Here is a 23712-nt window from a genome sequence, read left to right as displayed (position 1 = left end):
CTCACCCAGAGCCAGCCAGCCAGCCAGACGTACGTGCTCCCTTCAGAGCGTACACCGGATGCTACTGACCCAGCATCCGCTGAGCAGATGTCTCAAGTTGGTGTTTGAGTCAAGGGGATGAACTTGCCGGATCTAGCCAGCCACTTGCCCGGGCCCCCTGGGACAAGAAGCATGTACAGCTTTTGCCAGCTGGCTGGCTGGCCTCCCAGGGCCTGTCTGTGGTCATGGAATTCGGTGAAACGAACTGGCTTCTCTGGCAGGCAGAGCCCCGTTCTGGGTGCCTGAGTACCAGGCCCAAGACCCCACAGAGCACCCCGCACACACGTGCACACACGTGCACACGCACATGCACGGCAGGCCCAGGCCGGGCCGCAGGGTGAGCTGCAGGAGGACGGGCGGGGAGGGCAGGGGCACCGGGAATTGCTGTAGGTGCTCCCACTTCCGCGCAGCCCTCCCAAGCCCCCCGTCTTTTCTGCTCTCAGTCACCTCCCAAAGCTCATCAGTCCTTTGTTTCAACTACTCAACAATATTCAACAGATATTCACTGACCGCTCAGTGGGCTTCGTATTATAATTATCGATGAAGGTCTTCCATGACTCCCAAAAGGCCATGCTCCCAGAAGGCAGTGTCCGTGGCCTGATGGCCCCTCCGACGCCCGCACAGCTCCCAGGCACCTGCGCACTGTGGGCTTTCCCCAGGCCCTCCGCACCCCGTGCACCATGCTGGGGCTTCACCGCCTTCCGGAACGGAGACTCCCTCCAGCACACAACCAGCCCACTGCAGCCCAGCCGTGCCCACCCCTGTGGTCCTAGGGCCACCATGAGGCCAGGCCCATGGATGTGCTCAAAAACATTTACTGAGCACCAGCTATGTACTAGATATAAAGATAAGCAAATAGGGAACTCAGTTCAGAGGGAGAGACACCACATAAACACACAAGTGCCTGTGCTGTGCCGAGGGCCGGGATGGAGCACGCCCGCTCTGCTAGCAGCCACCCCCGCGGCCCCCAAGCCCCCTCGCCCTCGCTCCTTCAGCAGCCCACCCGGGCTCTGCACAGCCCACCATCTCCTTCCCACCCCACCGGCCACCCTCGCTTGGTGGACGGAAAGAATCCAGATAAATCTACTTTGTAGCCATGTGACTGTTACCAAGTTTCTCAACCTCTCTAAGCCTCAACTCCCTATCTGTAAAATGGGGATCCTCCAGTTACTGTGAGGATTAGGTGAGTTACTTGCCGGGCAAAGGACACTCCTTCAGACACCCTTCCACACCATGCACATGCTAAGTGGGGTGATTAGAAGTAATAGCCCTAATAGCCCTGTGGCTCTCCACAGAGGCAGCTGCAGGACATGACCAGGCCCTGTGTCCAGTCCAGATGCCAGAAAGGAAGGATATCTTCCCATTTCTCAGTCATCCTGGGACACCCACTCTTGCTCAGCTCCCCGCCGGCCCTCTTCCCTTTGCAGAGCTGAGCTCAGCTTCCCCGCCCAGGCCCTGTGGGACCTGCTTCTTGGCCGGGATGGGCTCCAACCCCAGCCCAGACCTGAGAGCACGAAAGACCTGAGGGACCTTGGGTCCGGCCGTGGCCCCGCACGCGAGCCTCTGAAGGTAGCATAGCCCCTGCCATCAGCAGTTAGGTCACCCTGGGACTTCCCTGGTGGCACAGCGGTTAAGGATCCACCTGCCAATGCAGGGGACACGGGTTCGAGCCCTGGTCCGGGAAGATCCCACAGGCCGTGGAGCAACGAAGCCCATGCGCCACAACTACTGAGCCTGCGCTCTAGAGCCCGTGAGCCACAACTACTGAGCCCACGTGTCGCAACTACCGAAGCCCACGTGCTTTAGGGCCTGCGTGCCGCAACTAATGAGCCCACGTGCTGCAACTACTGAAGCCCAGGTGCCTAGAACCCGTGCTCCGCAACAAGAGAAGCCACCGCAATGAGAAGCCCGCGCACCACAATGAAGGGTAGCCCCCCCTCGCTGCAACTAGAGAAAGCCCGCGCGCAGCAACGAAGACCCAACGCAGCCAAAAAAAAAAAAAAAGGAGTTAGGTCATCCTGCAACTTGCCTCAGTTTTGCTTCTGTTCAGTGGGTAAAGGGAGAGGGGGCCACAGGCCACGGGCTCTCAGGGGACTTTAAACCCACACCATTCACACCCTCGTCCGCATTGCCCCCACTCTTCTCCCACGCCTCTCAGTCCTCGGGGCCGCAGTGGATCTTCGCCACAAACGTGCAGATAGGTTGGTAGGTAGAGAGATAGGCAGATGGGGAGGAAGGGAAGTAGGTAGATAGACAGACAGCTAGTTAACTATCCGAAATAAATCACAAGACTAAATCTGTGCCACTGTGTTAACCACTCACACACACCACCTCACGGAAATCTCTCATTTCGCTGCTCAGCAGTCATGTAGCTGAGTCCACATTCAAACACAGGTCTATCTCCAGAGTCCAACTGACCCCCACTTAAGACTGTATTGACTGCAGAGTTAAACTTGACATGTAATAGCAGTTAACTTAGAGAATTTTAGAGAACCTGAACCCTAAAATGGAGGGCCCAGTCAGCTCTGGGGTGGGCACTGTTTACATCACTTGCCTGCTCTCCACGCGCAAGTATCTGATCGACTCCACTGAGCTAAAAACGGACACGCCATTATTATTATTAGCTGTGTTCCCGAAGAGGTAAGGGCAAAGCTGCCTTTACTGGAACTGTTTAAATGTGTAAGAGGGATGCTACCTCAGCGACCCCTATAGTGACGATTATAAAGCAGAGAGCAGGCCCTGAGTGACCGTGTGTGGGCATCTGGGTGCACTAAAGGCAGGGCATGCCCGGGGCGGGCACCGGATCTGTGGGCCAGCAAGAACAGCTGAGAGTGGAGCCGGAGGAACCCCACCCAAGGATGCCCTTGAACTTCGGAACCGGAGTGCAGGAAGTGGTCGGCGCCCGAGGGAAATCAGTACTTGCCAGGCCTCTGGGTTGGACCTAGGTGAGGAGGGAGGAGGCCTGGCCACAGCAATGGCCATACGTGCATAGATATACACACAGGTGTGCACACACACACATGGGCACGCTTGCTGTGCTCCCCAGCACAGATACGTACCCCCCAACAGGCGCTTCTCCTACCCAGCCGGAGAGGGCGAGCTCAGGGCGAGCCGTCCAGGAGCGGCCTCCTTCCTCCAGAGGGCAGGCGTGGCTTACCCATCCTGGTATCTTCCTATCCCCTTCCCTTTACTAGGTCCTCCAGCAAGGTACATTCAGTTCACCCAACAAACTCGTGGAGCCCTACTATGTGCCAGGTACCTGGAAAGGTACCTAAGTCTGAAAAGGAGGAAAGGAGGGAAGGAGGAAGGAGGAAGGGAAAGAAGCAACGTGTCCACAGCAGTGTCTTCACACGTAAGAGTATGTACCTGGTACGTGTGTGTATGTGCGTGTGCATGTATACTCAGTCACACATACTAGCCTGTGTACGTGAGCTCCTGCTGGAGATGAAGTGCCCCCAACATCGACCCCAGGGCAAGAGCACTGCTATGCAGAGAAAAGCATTCTCTGACTTTCAGAAGAAACTTGGATAGGACTACGGAACATCACAGCTGGGAGGCACCATCCATTCCATCCCCTTTCACACAGGAGGCAGCCTGAAAGGTACAGGAGCCTGGGTTCAAATCCCAGCACCACCACTTACTAGCTGTGTGGCCTTAGACAAGTGACCTAACCTCTCTGAGCATCAGTTTAGTCTTTAATAAGATAGAGTGATGAAAATAATAGAGCCTACCTTATGGAGCAGTTGTAAGAATGAAATAAGATAATGCAAGTACAGAGCTTAAAAGAGCACCTGGCAGATAGTCAGCATTCAATGCATCTGTTATGTTTCTAAGGCCCGGGGAAAGAGGGGAACAGCAAGATCAGGGGCCAAGCCCGGGGCTTGGACTCCTGGCCAGGCACTGATTCACATTTGGGGATCTGAGGAGGCCCTTCCAGCCCCGGGCTTGGAATGCTCTTGGTCTCCCATCCTGCTCCCTCTGCCCCCCTCTCTCCCCTCCACACAGGGCCTGGCACCATATCTCCATGATCCCCTCTGAGCCAGAACCAAGGCTCCTGGACTTCCTGATGCTCCCCTCCCCTCCCATCTCTCATAAGGCCAGCTCCCCCTCCCTTTTCTGTGGCCAGATTTACCCAGCCGACCCTCACTGCCAGAGTCCCAGGGCTCAGCATCCCTCCCTCCACACCCCCCCCCCCGAGCCTGCCTCCTCCCAGGTTCCCCAAGCTGCCCCGTCCCTGCCCAACACATGGACAGTAGGGCTGGGGAGGCTGCTGGGCAGGTGCCACGAGGACAGCACGTACACAGGCCTCTCTGCACTGCCAGCACAGGCACGGCTGCCTCAGCCTACCGCGCACAGCTCTGCGCCCTGCCTGTTTGATCAGGGCTCTGGGACTGTTCTCCTGTGAAGGGGTCTTATCCACTCTCATTTTCCTCTCCATCCTATCCACAAGATACTTCCTGAGCACCTACTGTGTGCTAGTCGGGCCCTGAGGATCCACCCAGACGATGGTGGCTGGGGTCCTGCCCTCCTGGGGCAGCTGCGGGGCTGGATGTTATCCACACCAGTACTTCTCAAATCCCCTAGAGGGCTGGTAAAAACAAGGATTGCTGGGTCCCGTCCCCAGAGTTTCTGATTCAGCAGGTCTGGGGTGGGGCCCGAGCTTTTGCATTTCTAAGCCTTCCAGGTGCTGCTGGTACCGCTGGTTTAGGGATCACATTTTGAGAACCGCTGGTTCTCTCTGTAATTCAAGACAGGCTGAAGCCAGGGCTTTGATCAGAGAGGAGAGAAAATTAGGGAAAGGGCACATCAGTCAGAGGAAGCAGCATAAACAAAGGCCTGGCAGCTCCAGGAAGTACTGGAGTGAAAGGTACAGGGAGGCGTGGCCGGTGGGGGGGAGGGGCAGGCGGGAAGGGCACACGGGGCCAGGTGGTGAAGGGGCCGGTGGGCAGCCACACCCCTGCCCTCTGGCTCACCAAACAGTTCCTTTGTGCCAGGTGCCCCTGGAAACTCTGCCAGACTCCTTGGGCTGTGGCCCAAACCCATCTTCCCCTCTGCAGCCACGCGGCACCCCTGCCCCAGGCCTGGCTTTCACAGGCTGCCGTGGGCGTGGGCGGCTGTCGGTGTCTCTGCCCGCCCTCCTGGGGGCTGCACGGGAGCCAGCCCAGCGGTGCCAGGAAGGTGTACCAGGTGAGCCAGCATGCACACCGGGGAGAGCGCCCGCCGTACCCCAGCCCCCATCTGTCAGCTCCCTCTATCAGCACCAGGCTCTGGGCCTGGGTGTGTGTTTGTTGCCTCTTGAGCCAGAGCAGTTACTATGGGTAGATAATAATAGCAATCGTAATCCCTCATAATTGGACCAGACTTTGCTGTTTGCAGGGCACTCCATGCCTGTGACCTCATCTGACTTCCACAACCACCCCATAAAACAAGCACAGCTAGAGTTACTATCCCCATTTTACAGCTGAGCAAACGCAAGCCCAGAGGGCCTGAAGTCACATCTCCAATAAGTGACATCTTCAGGCCTGGGGCCTGGGACTCGTGACTCTCTGTCCAGTGCTTTTTCTCTGTCCTGAACTGTCATGATAGAGAGCCTGTCTGCGGCTCTCCATGGGCGGGGCGGAGGGCTCTGCGGCCCAGGGAAGCCCTGTCCAGTAACAGGAGAAATGTGGCCCGGCTGCCCCACGTCCTCCAACTGGTGGAGGGGGGGGGCAGCTGACCACCAACTGCAAGTGCGTGGACACGGAGCTGTGTCAGCACCAGTCAGGACATCGGACCGGGGGGAGGGGTCAGGGTCACCTAAGCTAACGGAAGAGCAAAGCCAGGCCCAAGGAGGGAAGGGAATTATCTATGGCCACAGCTGCCACTCAAGAGCACAGGTGGGTGCAGGTGGCCCTGACTCTATGGCGGCAGGGTCTGGGTCTGCTGCCGCCTGAGTCCGCGGGATCAGAAAGAAAGGGACTGACCTGTAACCCCTAGGAGCCCCACCCAGTGGGCTGCAGCATGCACTTTCTTCCCAGCTTGGGGGTATACACGGTCCCCCGTCCCGTGGCACTCTGCAGGATCCTGGGCTGGAAAGACAGGTGTCTGGGCTTCGTGCATGCATCAGCGCGCGTGCGTGTGTGTGTGTGTGTGTGTGTGTGTGTGTGTCCGTCCGTAACAGGACCCATGCAGGTGGGGCAGTGAAAAAGACTCCGATGCAGGACAGCAGGCTCTCATCTGGACCCCCCACTGATAAGCTGGGCTCAGCTTCCTCATCTCCAAACCAGGGCCATCTGTCCTTGCCCCACTTGTTTCAAGGGCTGTCCTCAAGGACCAAATGGATGGAAACCACCCAGAAGACAGAAACTGGCTCTAAGAATGAGCAAGCCCAGAAGGAGCCGAGCATGCGCGGCGGGAGGGTGGGCAGGGAGCAGGTCTTGGAACGGCCGCTGATGGCGGATCACCAGAGCTGACCCCCTCAGAGTGCTCAGTGGTCCCACACCTGGTGTCAGGTGTCCACCCTGGTTCCAGGAGGACAAACTGTGCCCCAGAAGCATGCCCTGCTACTCTCAGATACGACCAAGTATCACCACTCCTCACTCCCGCTCAGGGAGAGAACAGGCAGAGGGAACTGCGGGGACCAGGGCATGACAGATGGGACGCCCCAGGAAGGCCGTTGGCTGGCACAGCTTCCCTGGAAGGGTGGCGGCAGGGTCTACCATTCCACAGAAGGGAAAAGCAGAGTCCACGTGCTGGGGATTCGGATGGCTTTGCCTACAGGTGGGCACGGCTTGGTGAGGCCCCGAGGTTGCCTGTCGGAACCCGGCAGCGACGCCCACCGGTCTGCTGGCATCTCCTCTAACTGCTTTAGGGCCATCCTGGAGTTCAGCAGAAGGGTGAAGAGGTCACCCCTCATGGGGCTCCAAAAACAAGGTCACTAGCTCCATGGCCAGAAGTAACACTTGCTCAGCGCCAAGGATGGGGCGGGGGAGGGAAATCACCATCTCCACTGTGACTGGTGCCGCCCTGAGCACACAGCACGCACCGCGGTGAGCCTGGCTGTCTGTGCGGCCGGGGCAGCCCTCACGAGGCCTCCCATCTACAAAGCCCCCTGAACTTGTCTTTGGCCTCCCCAAAGCTACTAACCCCCCTGGGGAAACAGAGGCAGCTAACCCAGGCAAAGTGACTCACCTGAGGACACACAGCTAGTAAGAGGCCGATCCAGAAAGGAAGCCAGATGTGGAGACCCTGCAAGGCCAGCCCTAACAATCGCACACGCCTGGGGTCTGAAGCTCTGCTCACACACCAGGGGGGCTGAAGACTGGGTCCCGGAGCCTGACCACCAGGATTTAACCTCTGCAAGCCTCAGTGTGCTCACCACCAAGACAGGGGGATAGGTCTTCCCTACAGGCCCGTGTGAAGACGGAGCGGCGCGGCCCAGCGCCCAGCACCCCCAGCAGAGCCGGCTGCTCACCTTGCGCTCCTCCTCCCCCCGCTCCGGAGCGGGGCCGCTGGCGTCCCCGGGGCCGCTGGCGGGCATCGCGGGCAGCTGGGCGGTGGGAGGCAGGCTGGGGCTGCGCGGGGCTGGGGGGCTGCTGGCCTCTGGGGAAGGAATTATCGTGGTCTTGGTAAGCAAGAGTTAAAACTTAAACATAGATCCCGGCGCGGAGGGTGAAACGCGGCCTCAGGCTGTCTGTGGGGCTGGGCTTCCCGCGGCTCCACCTGTGGGGGGAAGAGAAGAGGGGTCAGCAGGGCAAGGCACCTCCACTCCAGGCCCCAGCTGACCCCCACCGGCTCCCAGGGCCAGACCCTCGGCCCCGGGGCTACGCTGGCCTGACTCCTTTTCCCAGGCGCAGGCCGAGCCGGCACCCGGCGATGCGGGCACCCAGCGATGCGGGCACCGAGGCCGAATCGGCAGCAGGGCCGCACCTGCCTCCGATGCGCGACAGTCTCCCCGGCCTCCGCGTTGCCGCGGCACAGTGGGCGCCACTTGTGGGACTTCCAGCCGCCTCCCGCCCCCTCCCGTCTCTTCATTCACGGCTGTTCTTTCCTTTGAAAGCTTCCCGCAGCCTCCCCCCCGCGCCCCCCGGGAAATCCCAGAGGTCCCCAGCCGGCTACATTTTCCTTCTGATCTGTCCTCCCCTCGCCCCTACCCCACCCCGCCCCCACCACGTGGAGGAAGTGAGCGGCAGTCACAGGATGTAGTGAGATGAATGTCACCTCACTTTAGGACGGGCGCCTGGGCCCGGAGAAGGCTGAGGGTGAACCCGGGCTGCGGCCAGGCTGAAGGCCTGCCTGGGTTTGCAGGGCTGTCCAGGGGACGCCCCGGTGTGGGGTGGGACGAGGCCGCAGCCGCACGGAGCCAGGGAGGATGCCAGGCCGCTCCCCCCGCACCCCGCGAACCAGCCCCACCTGCCCTGGGAAACTGTGGGCTCCAAGGGGCCCTGCGAACGCACATGGCTGAATTTTAGGGGCTTTTCGGCGTCCCTGCTTCAGGTGCGGGCCTCACGCCAGTGAACTAACAAAGCCCGGGCCACAGGCCTCAGCTGGGGGGGGGGGGCGGCGGGGGGGGGGTCGTGGCTTCACCCCCTTGGCTCGGAGGAGCCGCAGAGAGATCTCCGGCTCTCCGCCCCCCAGGAGGAGCCTGGGCCCAGCCCCTGCCTCCGCGGGCCAGCCAGCACGGGGAGGGGCCTGGCAGGAGGAGGAAAGTGGGAGGCAGGCTGGATCCGGGCCCACCCACACCCTTCCACTTCCAGTTCCCGGTTCTGCTTCCCCGCTCCCCCTCCCTCCAGGGCTGCTTCTCCCATCCCCCTCCAGCCAGAGCTCCCTGGAAAACCAGGAACCGGAGAAGGCGCAGGCTTGGGTCTCCCACGGGTGCAGCCCCTCCCCAGGGATGGGCGCTGGGCTGGGAGGTGGGGGGGTGGTGTGGAGGGGGAAGCTGGCGCTGGGAGGGGCCTCCTTAGGGCCCGGACACGAGGGGCCCCATAAGTTAGAGCCTGGACAGGCTGAAGGTGCTCCCGCCCCCCAGGTGAGCCCTAAGGAAGCCGCAGGTGTAGCGCTGGTCCAGGCTGGGCCGAGGAACGTCTCCTATGCGGGTGCAGGAGCGAGAGCAACTCCGTGTGTCCGATGCGGTGCCAAGCCCGGGACGGGCCTTCCTCTTTGGGCAGATACAAGTATTACTACCATCTACTGTTGAATCTAAGGCTGCAAAAGGCTAAGGCTTATCCGTGTTGCAGTGTCAGGGCAGAGGCTTGAATCCAGATCTCTGACTCTAGGGCTCTGAGGGCATCTCTATGAAGCTCCGTCCCCCAGCTTACACCACCCCACAGAAACAACCCCGAGAGCCCATCAGACAACCGGGCCAACCCAGAACTCCACAAGGCTTCTGACCATCCTCAGCCAGCCCGCGAGTCCCCCTCAAACCCACCCCTTGTCTGTCAGCACAAATATCCCCGATCACCCACCACATCAAAATCTTCAAAAGGATGAGCAAGCTGAGAGAGGCAGGGTCTGGTTGGGAAGAACACTGAACCCGGGAAGAACTTCTCTGGCCCTTAGTTTCCTCATCCATAAAATGGAAGAGGTCGACTAGATGATCTTCAAGAACGTCTTCTAGCCCTGCCCTGCCAAGCTGTCGGAGGCCCCAGAGGCAAAGGGCAGGATCCTACGAGGCTGGGCCATCTCCAGGAGCCCCGAGAGCCCTAGAATGGAGTCCGTGCCAGCCAGGCACAAAGTAAGTCAGGGGCAGATAGCCCTCTCCCGGGTATTTGTCTCAATGCTGCCCTGAGGCCTAGAAACATCCAGGGGCTTCTGTAAGAAAAAACTTTCAGAGAACCTCTGGTGGCTGGTGACAAGAGGAAGGAAGCAGGAGGGAAAAGCAGAACATCACAGGGTGTTGACCCTGAGGGCAGACACCCCGGAAAGGAAAGGAAAGGCTCTTTCCTCCGCCCCTTCCTCTGCTCACCCCTCTGACACGAGCTGCACACTGTCGCACAGCAAACACAGCTGACCTGGGTCAGTCTTTCGGTTCCTTTGTGTAACTCAGTGGAACAGCCTTGTCAGTAAGTGTCTCTCCAAGTCACCCAGCATCATCTAAGACCATCCAGCACATGCCAGGCAGGCCACGCACTGCACAGCTCCAGAGCCCACTGTGGTGGCCAAGGTCCAGGCCTGAACACAGCGCTTCCCGCCCGTCCTTGGAAGCTTCCTTCTTCTCCCAAGCAGCCCTGCCGAGGGAAAAGACCTGCTCTTGGGCCCACGGTCCCAACACAGCAGCATGTGTCTACCATGACATGACGGCCCTGCTGCTCCTGGCACCAAAGCGTCCTCCTCACCCATGCCAAGGGCTGCACCACAAAACCACCACCAAACAAAAACCCTTGCCAAGAGCCCTACCGCCACAATAGGCAGCTTTTATTTTCTCCTTTATACTGCTAACGTCCACAGTGGCCATGAACAATTTTATAACAACTTAAAAAAAGTTGTTTTGAGGAATCCTATCATGAAAATGTCTTGGTATCACAACTGACATGGTCACCATCCTCACCGCTCCAGTTACAAAACTGTTGTGGAAAAGGACTGGGATTTTGAATCTACACACCCAAGAGCGCTACCTTCTAAATCCAATGTAGTAGAAAGATTTTTTAAAGAAGACATAAAGGGACTTGCCTGGTGGTCCAGTGGTTAAGACTCTGCGCTCCCACTGCAGGGGGCACGGGTTCGAACCCTGGTTGGGGAACTAAGATCCCGCATGCCGCATGGTGCAGCCAGAAAAAAATAAAATAAAGAAGACATAAAGTCACAAGATTGGGCTGAACAGAGAGGAGACACCACCAACAAAATGTGGGGGTCTGGAAAGCAGATTTGTGGCAGGCAAATTTCAGACGGAACATGACAAGTGATCTATAACAGAGTCCTTTAAAGACACGTGGCATGATAGCACCATGTATCTCCGGGACCAGGGGTGAAAAGGATGCATGTGTGAAAATAAAAAGGATCGAACAAAAGAAGTAAAATCCCTAAATCCACCTCCCCCAGAAGTCTGAAGATTTACTCTCTAGAGAGCACGACACAGAGGGCCTTTGCTCAGAGAGTTGACAAGCACCGTTGAGAGCAAGAGTAATAAACAAAAGCAAGGAGATGAAGGTTATTTTCAATGCTGAGGTTGAGTCCCCCAGGCTAGTCCCCCACTGGGCTCCTAGAATCCTGGCAGCCAGACCTTACCTTCTTCTCTGGAGAATCTTACCAGTGCAAGAAGAAAGGCCTAAGGATACAGATATTGACACCAGAACACAAATGGTTTCCAAATGGCTTGTTTAGGTCAACCAATGTGGATCTGCAAGTCAGCCAGCTTCCAATCAGCTTTTTAGTCCCCTGTTCTTAACCCTGAAAGGACAACCAAGGACCACTAGACATCCGAGGAAAGCCTCTAACTTGGAGTGCTTCCACCATGAAAGGGCACCACCATGCCCTCTACCACTGAACTTTTTTTTTTTTATTGAAGTAGAGTTGATTTACAATGTTGTGGCAAACTCTACTGCACAGCACAGTGTCTCAGTTATACACACATACGCATTCTTTTTTATACTCTTTTCCATTATGGTTTATCCCAGGTTATTGAATATAGTTCCCTGTGCTATACATTAGGACCTTATTGTGTATCCATTCTAAATGTAATAGTTTGCATCTACCAACCCCAAACTCCCAGTCCATCCCTCTCCCTCCCCCCTCCCCCTTGGCAACCACAAATCTGTTCTCTATGTCTATGAGTCTGTTTCTGTTTTGTAGATAGGTGCATTTGTGCCTTATTTTAGGTTCCACATATAAGTGATATATTTGTCTTTCTCTTTCTGAGAAAGTATGATTATCTTAGTTGATAGTATGATAATACTATCACTTAGTATGACAATTTCATGTTGCATCCATGTTGCTGCAAATGGCCTTTTTTGTTCTTTTTTATGACTGAGTAGTATTATTCCATTGTATATATGTACCACATCTTTATCCATTCATCTGTCGATGGACATTTAGGTTGTTTCCATGTTTTGGCTATTGTGAACAGTGCTGCTATCAAAATATGGGTACATGTATCTTTTTGGGTTTTTTTTGTTTGTTTTTGTTTTTGTTTAACATCTTTATTGGAGTATAATTGCTTTACAATGGTGTGTTAGTTTCTGCTGTATAACAAAGTGAATCAGCTATACATAAACATATATCCCCATATCTCCTCCCTCTTGCGTCTCCCTCCCACCCTCCTTATGCCACCCCTCTAGGTGGACACAAAGCACCGAGCTGATCTCCCTGTGCTATGTGGCTGCTTCCCACTAGCTAGCTATTTTACATTTGGTAGTGTATATATGTCCATGCCACTCTCTCACTTCGTCCCAGCTTACCCTTCCCCCTCCCCGTGTCCTCAAGTCCATTCTCTACGTCCGCGTCTTTATTCCTGTCCTGCCCCTAGGTTCTTCAGAACCTTTTGTTTGTTTGTTTGTTTGTTTTAGATTTCATATATATGTGTTAGCATACGGTACCTGTTTTTCTCTTTCTGACTTACTTAACTCTGTATGACAGTCTCTAGGTCCATCCACCTCACTACAAATAACTCAATTTCATTCCTTTTTATGGCTGAGTAATATTCCATTGTATATATGTGCCACATCTTCTTTATCCATTCATCTGTCGATGGACACTTAGGTTGCTTCTATTGAACTGTCTTTTTAGCCTGACAAAACTACAGGTGTCATTTGCTGTTTTTACTCTGTGGTCTGAACTCAGGAACTGAATGGATTTGGATAAAGATGAAGACCTGTCCTCGGCAATGGGCTCCAAACGGGGGAGTAAAACAAGCAAGAAGACATGGGCTCCAGAAAACAGGAATTCCAACCAGAAGGAAGGCAAAGGGAATGCCAAGGAGGACAACAAAAAGAAGTCACCGAACGGCAGCTAACTATGCCACACGCCCCGAGAGCAAGGGAGCGGATAACTCAAAAAATGGAACTGAAACATAACACTTGATGTGACTGCCCTCGTGGAAGCCATACAGACAGCTATTCGGAGGTGTAGCAGAAATGGGCAAAAGGTATAAAGAAAATAAGGCAGATAAAGAAACAAGGTAGGGACTTCCCTGGTGATCCAGTGGTTAAGACTCTGTGCTTCCAATGCAGGGGGCCCAGGTTCGATTCCTGGTCAGGGAACTGGATCCCACAAGCAGCAATGAAGATCCTGCGTGCCACAGCCAAGACCCAGTGCAGCCAAATTAAATAAATAAATAACTATTTGAAAAAAATGACAAAAGTCAATTTAAAAAAAAGAAACAAGGTAATTATTCATTTCAGGGGGAAAAAAGGAAACTATTGTAGTACAGTATAAAGCTCAGCTGTGAATAGTTGCATTAGTTGATTTAACAAGTATGTATACATAACATACATAAGTATGCATGTTTGTATGTATGTATGTGGATGTAGACATATTACCTGGTGTATTAACTTCCTATTGCTTCTGTTACAAATTACCACAAAGTTAATGGCTTAAAACAGCACAAATTTGTTTCTTGCAGTTCCGGAAGTCAGAAGTCCAAAATGGTCCTCGTCACTGGGCTGAAATCAAGGTGTTGGCAGGCTGCATTCTTTTCTGGAGGCCCTGGGGAGGTTCCATTTTCTTGACTTTTTCAACTTCGAGAGGCTGCTCACATTCCGTGGCTCCTGGCTCCCTTCCATCCTCAAAGCCAGCAATGGCCAGTCTTTCTCCCATCACATTACTCTGACCCTCCTGCCTCTGCCTTTCACTTTCAAGGATCCTGATGATGACATTGGGCCCACCCAGATAATCCAGGATAAACCTCCCCATCTCAAGATCCTTAACTTAACCACGTCTGTGAAGTCTCTTTTGCTACATAAGGTAACACATTCACGGGTTCAGGGGATTAGGATGTGGCCGCCTTTGCAGGGCCATTATCCTGCCTGCTACATGCATACATATATGTATATCATTAGAGGCATAAGACATTTTTGAAAGAACACTGGTAAGGTACTATTTATTTATTTATTTATTTATTTATTTATTTATTTTTGGCTGCGTTGGGTCTTTGTTGCTGCGCGCGGGCTTTTCTCTGGTTGCGGCGAGTGGGGGCTACTCTTCGTTGCGGTGGTGGGGCTTCTCATTGCGGTGGCTTCTCGTGTTGCGGAGCACGGGCTCTAGGTGCGTGGGCTTCAGTAGTTGTGGCACGTGGGCTCAGCAGTTGTGGCTCACAAGCTCTAGAGCGCAGGCTCAGTAGTTGTGGCGCACAGGCTTCGTTGCTCCGTGGCATGTGGGATCTTCCCGGAGCAGGGCTCGAACCCGTGTCCCCTGCATTGGCAGGCGGATTCTTAACCACCGTGCCACCAGGGAAGACCCCTGGTGAGGTACTATTGATAGTATGTCTACCACAAGAAATATTGAGGAGGTTGGCTGGGTAGAATGCCATGGTTGGCCATATAAGAGAGCTAAATTCTTATTTACCAAATAGGAAATCAGTGGAAAATGTCTACAATGGAAGAGTCAAAAATACGAACATTACTCAGACCCATGAGATGTAAAATTGCTAGAAGAAACAGCTAAAAGTGGTTGCCTCTGAGAAGAAGAAGAAGGTGGAAGGAGGCAAGGAACCACTGCATTTGGTGAAGAGATGTTAGTCCTCTTTACTTCTTAAATTATACGCATGTAATACTGTGAAGAGATAAAAAGTAATTTTTAAAAAGAGAGAATGGGTCTGGGAATGAGGGCTTACATCCAGCTGCAACCGTTGGATGGGTCTGGCCTCCATCCTCCTCCATAAGAGTGCAGCTAAGTCCTTCCACCTCTGTTACGCTATGAAACCGTCACGTCCCACAGAACACCCATCATCAGCTCCTCACACCCACACAGAGTTCCATCATCAGCTCTAAAAGTGGTACCTCCCTCCCCGCCCCACCATCACATCCCTCACGAAATGTTTAATTCTCGCAACACATCATTTCCACCAAGTCCAGCCCATGTGCAGCATGGTGCACCTCCCTTACGTTCCCCCCAAACTGCACCTCGACACGCCATTGCTGCCCACATCCCTAACCACAGCCCAGCTCGCTCATCAGCCCATCTCAGACCCAAGATCCACAATTCAACCATCTCCTGAAGCCTCCAGACCGTCCTGCTGCGTCACCTCCCAGCTCTGCCACCACACCGTCCCCAGCACCATTCCCACCCTCCTCACCGATCCTAACCCCATCAGCACCCCCTGAGCCAATCAATCACCACAAAGCCTCACCTCCAAGCCTGCTCCAACCAGCACTGACTAGATTGTCACCCCAGTCTCACCTCAACAAGGGCCGGCGAGGAATCATCCTCTTCCAGAAACAAAACCATAATTGCCCACAAACCCAGATCCTTCCTCCATCAAAAACAACCCTAAAGTGATCACCATAAGAGCCCCTCCCGCTCCACCTCAAGTCCTCTCTTTGAATTGCTGAAAAATATCTGACCATCTCTGCACCAGGTCCTTCTTCACCCCTCTAGCTGAAGTCTGCCCTTTTTGCAGTGGACTTTGCTGGTTTTGATCTAGTTACCTTCCCCTCCTTCCCAGTGGGGTTTTGTGGTGTTTGTGCCGACCCCACGCCTCACCCTAGTCACAGAGTGAGCATGTGACCAGGCGGGGCCAATCAGAGGCCCCCCCAGGAGCATTTTGGTGCAAAGGAAAGATGCTAACATGATGGGATGTGAGTCAGGAGCTGCTGGCTGCGTTGGGGAAAGCTTGCCTGAGGGATGGAGATAGACGCTGGAACACTGAGGCCATTGTCTGGGCCCCCGGGCCCAGCTGTACCTGGAGGCAGGGCATCTCTGAACCTCCCGGGAATGTGAAACTTTCCCTACTTTGGTGGGAGTGAGTCTGTGCCTTTGGTGTGAGTGAGTCTGTGCCTTGTGGCTGACGGTCCTGACTCACATACTAATCTTAACCTCCTGAAGTCTTCCCTGGGAGGCCCGACTGCGTGGGTTCAAATCCTGTCTGTATTAGCGTCACCTGTGTGACCTGAGGCATAACTGTGCGTCAGTTTTCTCAGCTGTAAAATGGGGAAAATAACACTTGCCACTTCACAGGCCTGTTGTGAGAATTAAAGTGAGATGCATTAAAAATGCTAACAGCGGGCTTCCCTGGTGGCGCAGTGGTGGAGAGTCTGCCTGCTAATGCAGGGGACACGGGTTCGAGCCCTGGTCTGGGAAGATCCCACATGCCGCGGAGCGACTGGGCCCGTGAGCCACAACTACTGAGCCTGCGCGTCTGGAGCCTGTGCTCCGCAACAAGAGAGGCCGCGATAGTGAGAGGCCCGCGCACCGCGATGAAGAGTGGCCCCCGCTTGCTGCAACTAGAGAAAGCCCTAGCACAGAAAGGAAGACCCAACATAGCAATCAATCAATCAATCAATAAATCTTTAAAAAAAAAAAAAAATGCTAACAGGGAATTCCCTGGCGGTCCAGTGGTTAGGACTCCACACTTCCACTGCAGGGGGCCCAGGTTCGATTCCCTCACTGGTCAGGGAACTAAGATCCTGCAAGCCTCACGGCATGGCCAAAAAAAAAAAAAAATAGAATGGACGAAATAACATTAAAATTATTTGCTTTAAGAAACATGCCAACAAGAGTGCCTGACACAAAGAATATACTCAATAAATTTTAACAATTATTAGTCCCTGACTAACCCAGCCCACAGTTTTCTCTCCTTTGTTGACATCCCTGGAGTGCCCGTGAGTGTACTTCACTCAAATGGAGCTTGTACTGATTACGATTCTTACAACGCGCCAGGCCCTGTGAAAAGAGCTTTACAATTTCAACATCTTGTACATCCTCACACCTCACTCCAACCCTTTGAAGTGGAGACTATTTTTATCCCCATTTTCTAGATGAGAAGAATGAGGCATGGAGAGGTTAGCAAAGCTGCCTAAGGTCACACAGTTCGTGGGTGGAGGAACCAGATGCAAATCCACGTCTGTCCCCCGCTGAAGCCCACAGCTTTCCACTTCATCATGATCTCTTACAATTAGCATGTGACCACTGCAAACATGTTAACTTTCCCAATGAATTGATCAGAAAACCAAGTTTCCAGTTAGTCTCCCTTTCCTGGTGAGGCCTGTCGGCTGTGAGGGCAGGGGGAAGGGTGGTAACAGGCAGTGCAAGCTTCTAATCATCGTGTTCGGTGCCCTGCCAGATGAGGGAGTCATTCATTCATTTATTCATCCTAATATTTACTGAGCACCTACCGTGTGTCCGGCACTGTGCTAAGGGACATGCATTGTCCTGTCTCATCCTCATAACCAACCTATGAAGTCTATGAAGTTGGTTCTACTATTATTCCCATTTTATAGAAGGATAAGCTGAGGCTTGGAGAGGTTAATTACCTCTCCAGAGCAGTGCAGGTAGAAAGTCCCAGGGCAGGATTCTGAGTCCAGGTCCATCTAACTTAAGAGTCCTTACAAACATGGCGACACCCCGTCATGGATGAGCATGAGTAGCACAGACCCCAGATCAGCTCTCTGTGCCCCTGATGTGACACCAGCCTGCAGATAACAGCCTCACGGCTGAATTTCCTATTTGACCTTAGGAGGAGGTGCAAATGAGTCCTGTGGGTGACAGAAGACACGAGAGTCTCTTGTGCCCCACACCACCCAAGCATCTGCCAGGGCGGTGATAAGCTTGGTAAGCTGGGGGCAGCAGAAAGCTGAGGGGAGATATCACAGCCTCCCAGACAGAGATGTTTATCTGCCACGTCTTCCCCCACCCTTGGTCACAAGACTGGGGCTGGATAAGGGGGAGGGGGAGGTCCCAGTGCCACTTTCTGATTGCTCATTCTCTCTCAACACGAGGGAGATGCATGTCATCATACCGTGACTGACTTCCAGAAAAGTCCTTCCCACCCAAATCACCAGCTGCCCGTAGAATACCGAAAGCCATTGGCGACAGGCCAACAATCCTGCCCTCCTGTTCCCCACTTCAAAGCCCATCTGTCTGGCTCTGAAGTCACAACAAGATGACTTGTGGCTCTCACACCACCCTCGAGGCCAGGGCACCACCAGCGTGAGCATTTTTAATCACACCAAGTGCTGCCATTATGGTGGCCACACCGGCAGCGCTGAGTTGAATCAGACTCTCTGCTCACACTTATGGTTACCATGACACAGCCCCAAAAGCAGGGAGGAGAAAAAAAAAAAAGGTTTGTACCCAAAATAGACGCTGGTAAGGAGCTGAAGTTGTTCTTGGGAGCCAAAATGAGCCAATACAGAGTTCCGTACAGGAGCACGCATTTCCGAACACGGTGAGTCAGGAGGAGCCCTACTGGGGGTCGGGGTCGTGTGTGCAGTGGCAGTCGATGGGCTTCCCACGCCCCAGGAGGCAGGGCACAGGGTCCAGGCTGAAAGTCCACATGAGAATCAGCCATGTGGACCCTGGCGGGGCCTGCTGTCTGGACAGCCATGAGCCTGGGTCCTCCCCTCCCCCCCACCCGAGGTGGCCCAGGGTCCACACCTGGGTGATTCTTGGCTCTTCCAGCCTTCTCTAAACAACGGTCCACATGTGCCAGCTCCAGAGCCTCTTCACTTACTCTCCCCTCGATCCCTGCATCTGGTCCCCACTCCACTCCCACATCTCTGAAAAGGTTTAGGGGCTCTGAATGTTGTCTGCCAAGAGGACACCGCAGTGGTTCCACTGGAAGACTAGTCACTGACCTGGCTTTTGGGGACCCCCCTTAATGCCGCTGAACCAACAGACAAAGAGGAGTTACTCCACAAGCTGGAGTGATTGATCCTAGTTACCAAGGAGAAATTGGGTTGCTGGTATACAGTAGAGGCCAGGAAGATAATTTCTGGAACCAGAGGATTCTCTCAGGTACCTCTTAGGACTTCCATGCCCAAAAGTAAGGGTTAATGAAAAACTACAGGAACCAAAAAAAAAAAAAAAAAGGCAGGACAACCGAGGATTCAGATCCTTCAAGAATCAAGGTTTGGGTCACTCCACCAGGTAAAAGAATCCTGCCCTGCTGAGGTTCCGGCTGAGTGCAGAGGAGATACAGGATGGGAAATGGGAGAAGGAAGCCGGAGAGCAAACGCGGTCTTGTGAACAAATATAGAAATGAGAACTATAGTACTTTTGCATGTTTTCTATTTACTTGATATAGATGTGTGTTTATTCGTACATGGTAACCGTTTTCTTCTTTTTCCTTCATCTTCCCATTATTTATATTTTATATACAAGTTGTTGGAAGTTAACGTTACAATTTAGTCTTTAGGTAACAGAATATTCGGTGAGACTGTGACTGAATTTGAGGCGTTGCTCACGTAGACAGTGGTTGATACAATAAGTGCTGGGATGCCTCATTTGGGAGACAGGGTAAGAACGGGAAGCAGGATAGCTGTGTCTTGGTAGGTAGAAATACAACTACTTGGTTGTTGTAGGGGAGCTCACATGTGTGTAAAAGGGGGCAGATGGAAGCTGTGCAGCCAAAGTAGCAGACTGTGCCAGTTAATTTATTCACCCTTCATTGCCTGCTCTGTGAAAATGAAGCTAGGCCCCTTAAATATGTCCCCTTTGCCAGCTGGCATGACATCAAACTCCCTCAGTAGAGGGCATTGGAGAGACATCGAAGGAGGAGGAGTTTTCTTTCCTAGAACCAGTGTGCTCTCTTGAAGGATTTCTGCATTGTATACAACTTCTCCAGCAGTCCGATCCTGCTGCCCCTGTGGCTTCCCTAGTGGCCAGGCCTGTCCTGTCACAGCTTCGCCAGTGCCTGGCTTCTGCAGCAAGGGTGCTTCCCCAGCACCTGGCTCTAGCAGTGTTTGACAGTCAAGAGCGGCCAGCAGCTTCACCCAATACTCCTTTTGGGTAGTTTAGTAGCACTGTGCCTCCAGCAAGATACTTCCTCATGAACGACTTTCCTTGGGACCCAAAAGGATGGACTTCCAGTGAGTTCCGGGGGGCAGGTTTCCAGCAAGTTCTGCCAACATGGCACCACAGTGACTTCTCTGTCATCCAGAGAGCCAGGGGCATCAAGGTCAGGATCTCAGCCCTGGGGGCCCCTTCCTTGGGCGCTCCATGGCAACCCTGGGTGTAGTGGCTGTTCTCATATATGCTATTTCTGTATTCTTTGCAGATCTTTTTACTTCTTATCAGCCAATCTCTCAATACTCCAATCTCCTGTTATCATTAATAAGTCTTTATATTAAACTTTGCCTGTTCAAATCACTATGTGGTTCCTGTCTCCTGAATCGGCCCTGACAGATACAGTCACCCACAGCTTCAAAGGGCCTTTTTCCATCCTTGGCGTCCTTGAGCTCAATTCAGCCTCCTTGCCGGCTAATCATTCCCTGCTTCAAGCACTCACTCAGCAATCCTTTATTGAGTGTCATTGCCAAGCTGGGCACTGGGGTGAACAGGAGACCCCTGCAAGTTCACGAACAAGGGGATTCTCTGGCCCTCTCTGCCCCCTTGGCTCCATGCTCTTGACCCTCGGGCCCCTCCGCTCTTTCTCCTGGCTGGCTGGGGTCTTGCTCCCACTGCTGCCCAGTGGGCACCCCTCTCGGGTCCCGCTGTGATCCAGCTGTACCCTAGATTCTCCTCTGCTGAGATACCTGGGCTTAAATGAGTGCAGACTTCCTACTGCAAGGCCTCCATCTTTATTCTCTGGACATCCCCACCTGGATGACTTGCAGTTACCTAAAATCCTACTCTTCTAGAACCAGATGCTTCATGTTTCCTGTGGCTCCTCTCTCTACGTGGAGGTGGCAGCACCTTCCCCTCAGCTGCCAAAGCCCAAAACCCCGCAGAGAACTCAGGTCCCACCTCCCCCCTCAGTCCCCACATTGCACCAGGCACCTGATCCTCGGGCCCCTATTCTCCACCCCTGCCCTCCAGGCCCTCGGGACCACAGGTCTAGACCTTGGCAGTTACCGTGTAATGCGTCTCACCGCCTCTGGTGTCCCTCCCTCCCACCCCAGCCTCTCAGCAAAGATTTTCCACACGTGGCTTCCTCAATCAAACCTATGATGCCTGATGAAAATGTTCTGAAATTGATTGTGGTGATGGTTGCACAACTCCGTGAATGTACTAAAAACCATCGAATTGCATAGTTTAAACGGGTGAATTGTACGGTATGTGAATTATATCTCGATAAAGCTGTTATTTTTTAAAACTCGATGATGCCAGTGATTTTCACACACTGTAAGATCTGAACTCCGCTCTGGTCCTACACCGCCGGCTCTCCGAGTCTGGCCTCAGCCTACCGCTCTGACCCGGCCCCCACCTCGCCGAGCCGACTCCATCGCTCCAGGCCCCCAGCTCACACTGCCTGTTCCCGCACGCTTGTGTCTACGTTCACAGCATTCTCTCCTCCACGAGGGGGGATCCTTCCATAGGGCCCCCAGCCCCCTTCCCCACCCCTCAGGACCCCCAGCCCCTATCGCTCCTCCTCAACCACCCTCCCAGGGGTCTTTAAGCAGTTTGTTGTGTGGTCATTTGGCTTTTCTCGTGTAGACGGATGTGTGTGATTTCCGAAACAGATGAGGTCAGAGTCATGTCCTGCACCCTGCTCTTCTGCCACCCACCCTCCCTGTTCTCCCTGTTCCGCCTGACCCCTGAGGCAGAGAGGACGCGGTGAAATCACTCCCAGGCAGCCGCAACATCGCCAGCACGGCGCTGCAGTGCCTCGAGGGACCCCCACAAGCCCATTCTAGGGGTCGCCTGCCAGAGTTCTCCAAGGCAGCGCGCCAACTGGAAGGCCCCTGCTCCACCTGCCCCAGGCCAGGACGTGCGCCTGCTACGGGGTCCGCAGGCTCCACCAGCCCCCAGATGCCCAGGGTGCCGGGGGTCGTGAGGGACCTAGATCAGGGTATCTGTGAACCACGGGAAGCGGGGACAGCCGGCCTCCCACCTGCCCAGGCCTTTGGAAGCTGGTCCCCGGCTTGCCTGGGACCACTCTCTCCTCATACCATCCGTGCGATGCTTCCCCGCCCGCACCTTTTCACACTCCTCCCAGGCCACAGAGCTGACCCCCTCCCGGGCCCAAACCAGGAGGTCCCCCAGAGAGTCTTCAGGGTCTGGGAGCTGCTGCTGGAGCACAGCCCCTGCCCACCCAAGAGTGCAGGAAAGAGCCCACTGCTGTCAGAACCACCTGCTGCTCCCTGGTTGCTTTCTCCTCACCCTCTGCCCCAACCGAAACCAAACCACTTGCAGGGGGGCAAGGGGGCCCGAGGGGAGGAAGAAGAACCCAGGATCCTGGGTAGCACATCCCAGAATCACTAGCGTCTGGCCCGGGGGCCCTGGTGCAGTTCATCCACCCCTTCAGCTCTAAGGGGGCTCGGCCGGAACCCACCTCAAACCTCTGCCGCCCAGACGCAGGCCACACTTTACCAAACTGCACAATAAGAGTCCTTACCTCCTGAGTCTATTTTAAGATATGAGAGAATTTGAGTCGAGTGTTTAGCATGATACCTGGCACATGGTAGGCGCTCAATAAATATGAATTTTTTTAAAAAGTACATCATTCACAGATGTAGAGAACAAACGTATGGACACCAAGGGGGGAAAGCGGCAGGGGGGGTGGTGGTGGTGTGATGAATTGGGAGACTGGGATTGACACAGATACACTAATATGTATAAAATGGATAACTAATAAGAACCTGCTGTATAAAAAAAAAATAAAATTAAATGCAAAAATTCAAAAAAAAAAAAAAAAAGTATGTCATTAATTAGGGTGAAAGGCCAGTAAAGTGTCCTTAAGAAACCTAGACTCTCACTTCAGACAACGCCCAGGAATGGCTCTCGCTGGCTCCTGAACGGCTGCTGTGGCCTGACCCAGTGTCCTCTCTCCCAGCTAATGCCGCGAGGCCTCCCCTAATCCCCCAGCGCAAGGGCCTTCGCAACCAGAATAAATAACCTCTTTACCAGCACCCTTAACCTGCCACTGTGGCCTCAGGGGTCACAGGCACACACAGAGACACAGACACAGACCCACACGGGCGCACTCACATACACAGACACAGACACATGCAGAAAGACATGTATGTGCGTGCAAACACACACACACACACACACACACACACACACACACAGGCAGGCTCCAGGAACCTGAAGCAGGAGGATTCCAGGCGAGGCCTCCCCGCATACGCGTCGCACATTTCACCTAAAGTGTGGGCCAAAGAGGCATTTGGAAACCAGCTTGGGAACCTCATAACCATTCATAACATTGTTCTGAGAGAAAATACAAAACATTGCCCTACAAACAAACATTTGCAGTAGAATTCCTCCAAAAGCTAGGAATTGCCTGTGCTAGAAAACTAACAGAGCAAGAAAAAAGAAACCACATAAACTTAGTTTGCCTCTGCAAAATTAATACCAATTACAAAAACATTTATGTGAACTGCTTACCATTTACACCTAATTACCATGCAGCACAATTATGCATACCACTAAGGGTATGCCGGATTAATTATGCTGTACATTTCGTGTGATTACACCACCACACCCTCGGTCCACACACACCAGCTTCCAGAGGGTGCCCCTGTGACAGGGGTACAAGCGCAGGTCTGTACCAACCAGGGAAACACTGGTTTCCGCACTCAAGTTGACAGTGGTCCCCACCCACCCTACCCCCGGCCAGGCACAGCCTGACTCCGGCCCAGGCCTTCTTGCCAACGCCACCTC

At 53.8% G+C, this 23712-nt stretch overlaps 1 protein-coding gene across 3 annotated transcripts in view; it reads right to left on the bottom strand.

Annotated features, from left to right (window-relative positions):
- Positions 1-23712, bottom strand: part of DNMT3A (DNA methyltransferase 3 alpha) — a 99010-nt gene that overhangs the window by 63290 nt on the left and 12008 nt on the right. For all 3 annotated transcript variants that reach the window (XR_014254220.1, XM_082427460.1, XM_082427459.1), the window contains exon 2: positions 7493-7740. Coding sequence is in view for 2 of the 3 variants with exons in the window: in XM_082427460.1 (XP_082283586.1) it covers positions 7493-7558 (66 nt within the window). In the remaining variant the exon portion in view is untranslated. The remainder of the gene's footprint in view (positions 1-7492; positions 7741-23712) is intronic.

The sequence above is a fragment of the Balaenoptera physalus genome (genome assembly GCF_965194825.1).
Source record: "Balaenoptera physalus genome assembly, chromosome: 15".
Classification (NCBI taxonomy): domain Eukaryota; kingdom Metazoa; phylum Chordata; class Mammalia; order Artiodactyla; family Balaenopteridae; genus Balaenoptera; species Balaenoptera physalus.
The sequence above is the reverse complement of the archived record's forward strand: the minus strand, read 5'-3'. Positions and strand labels throughout refer to the sequence as shown.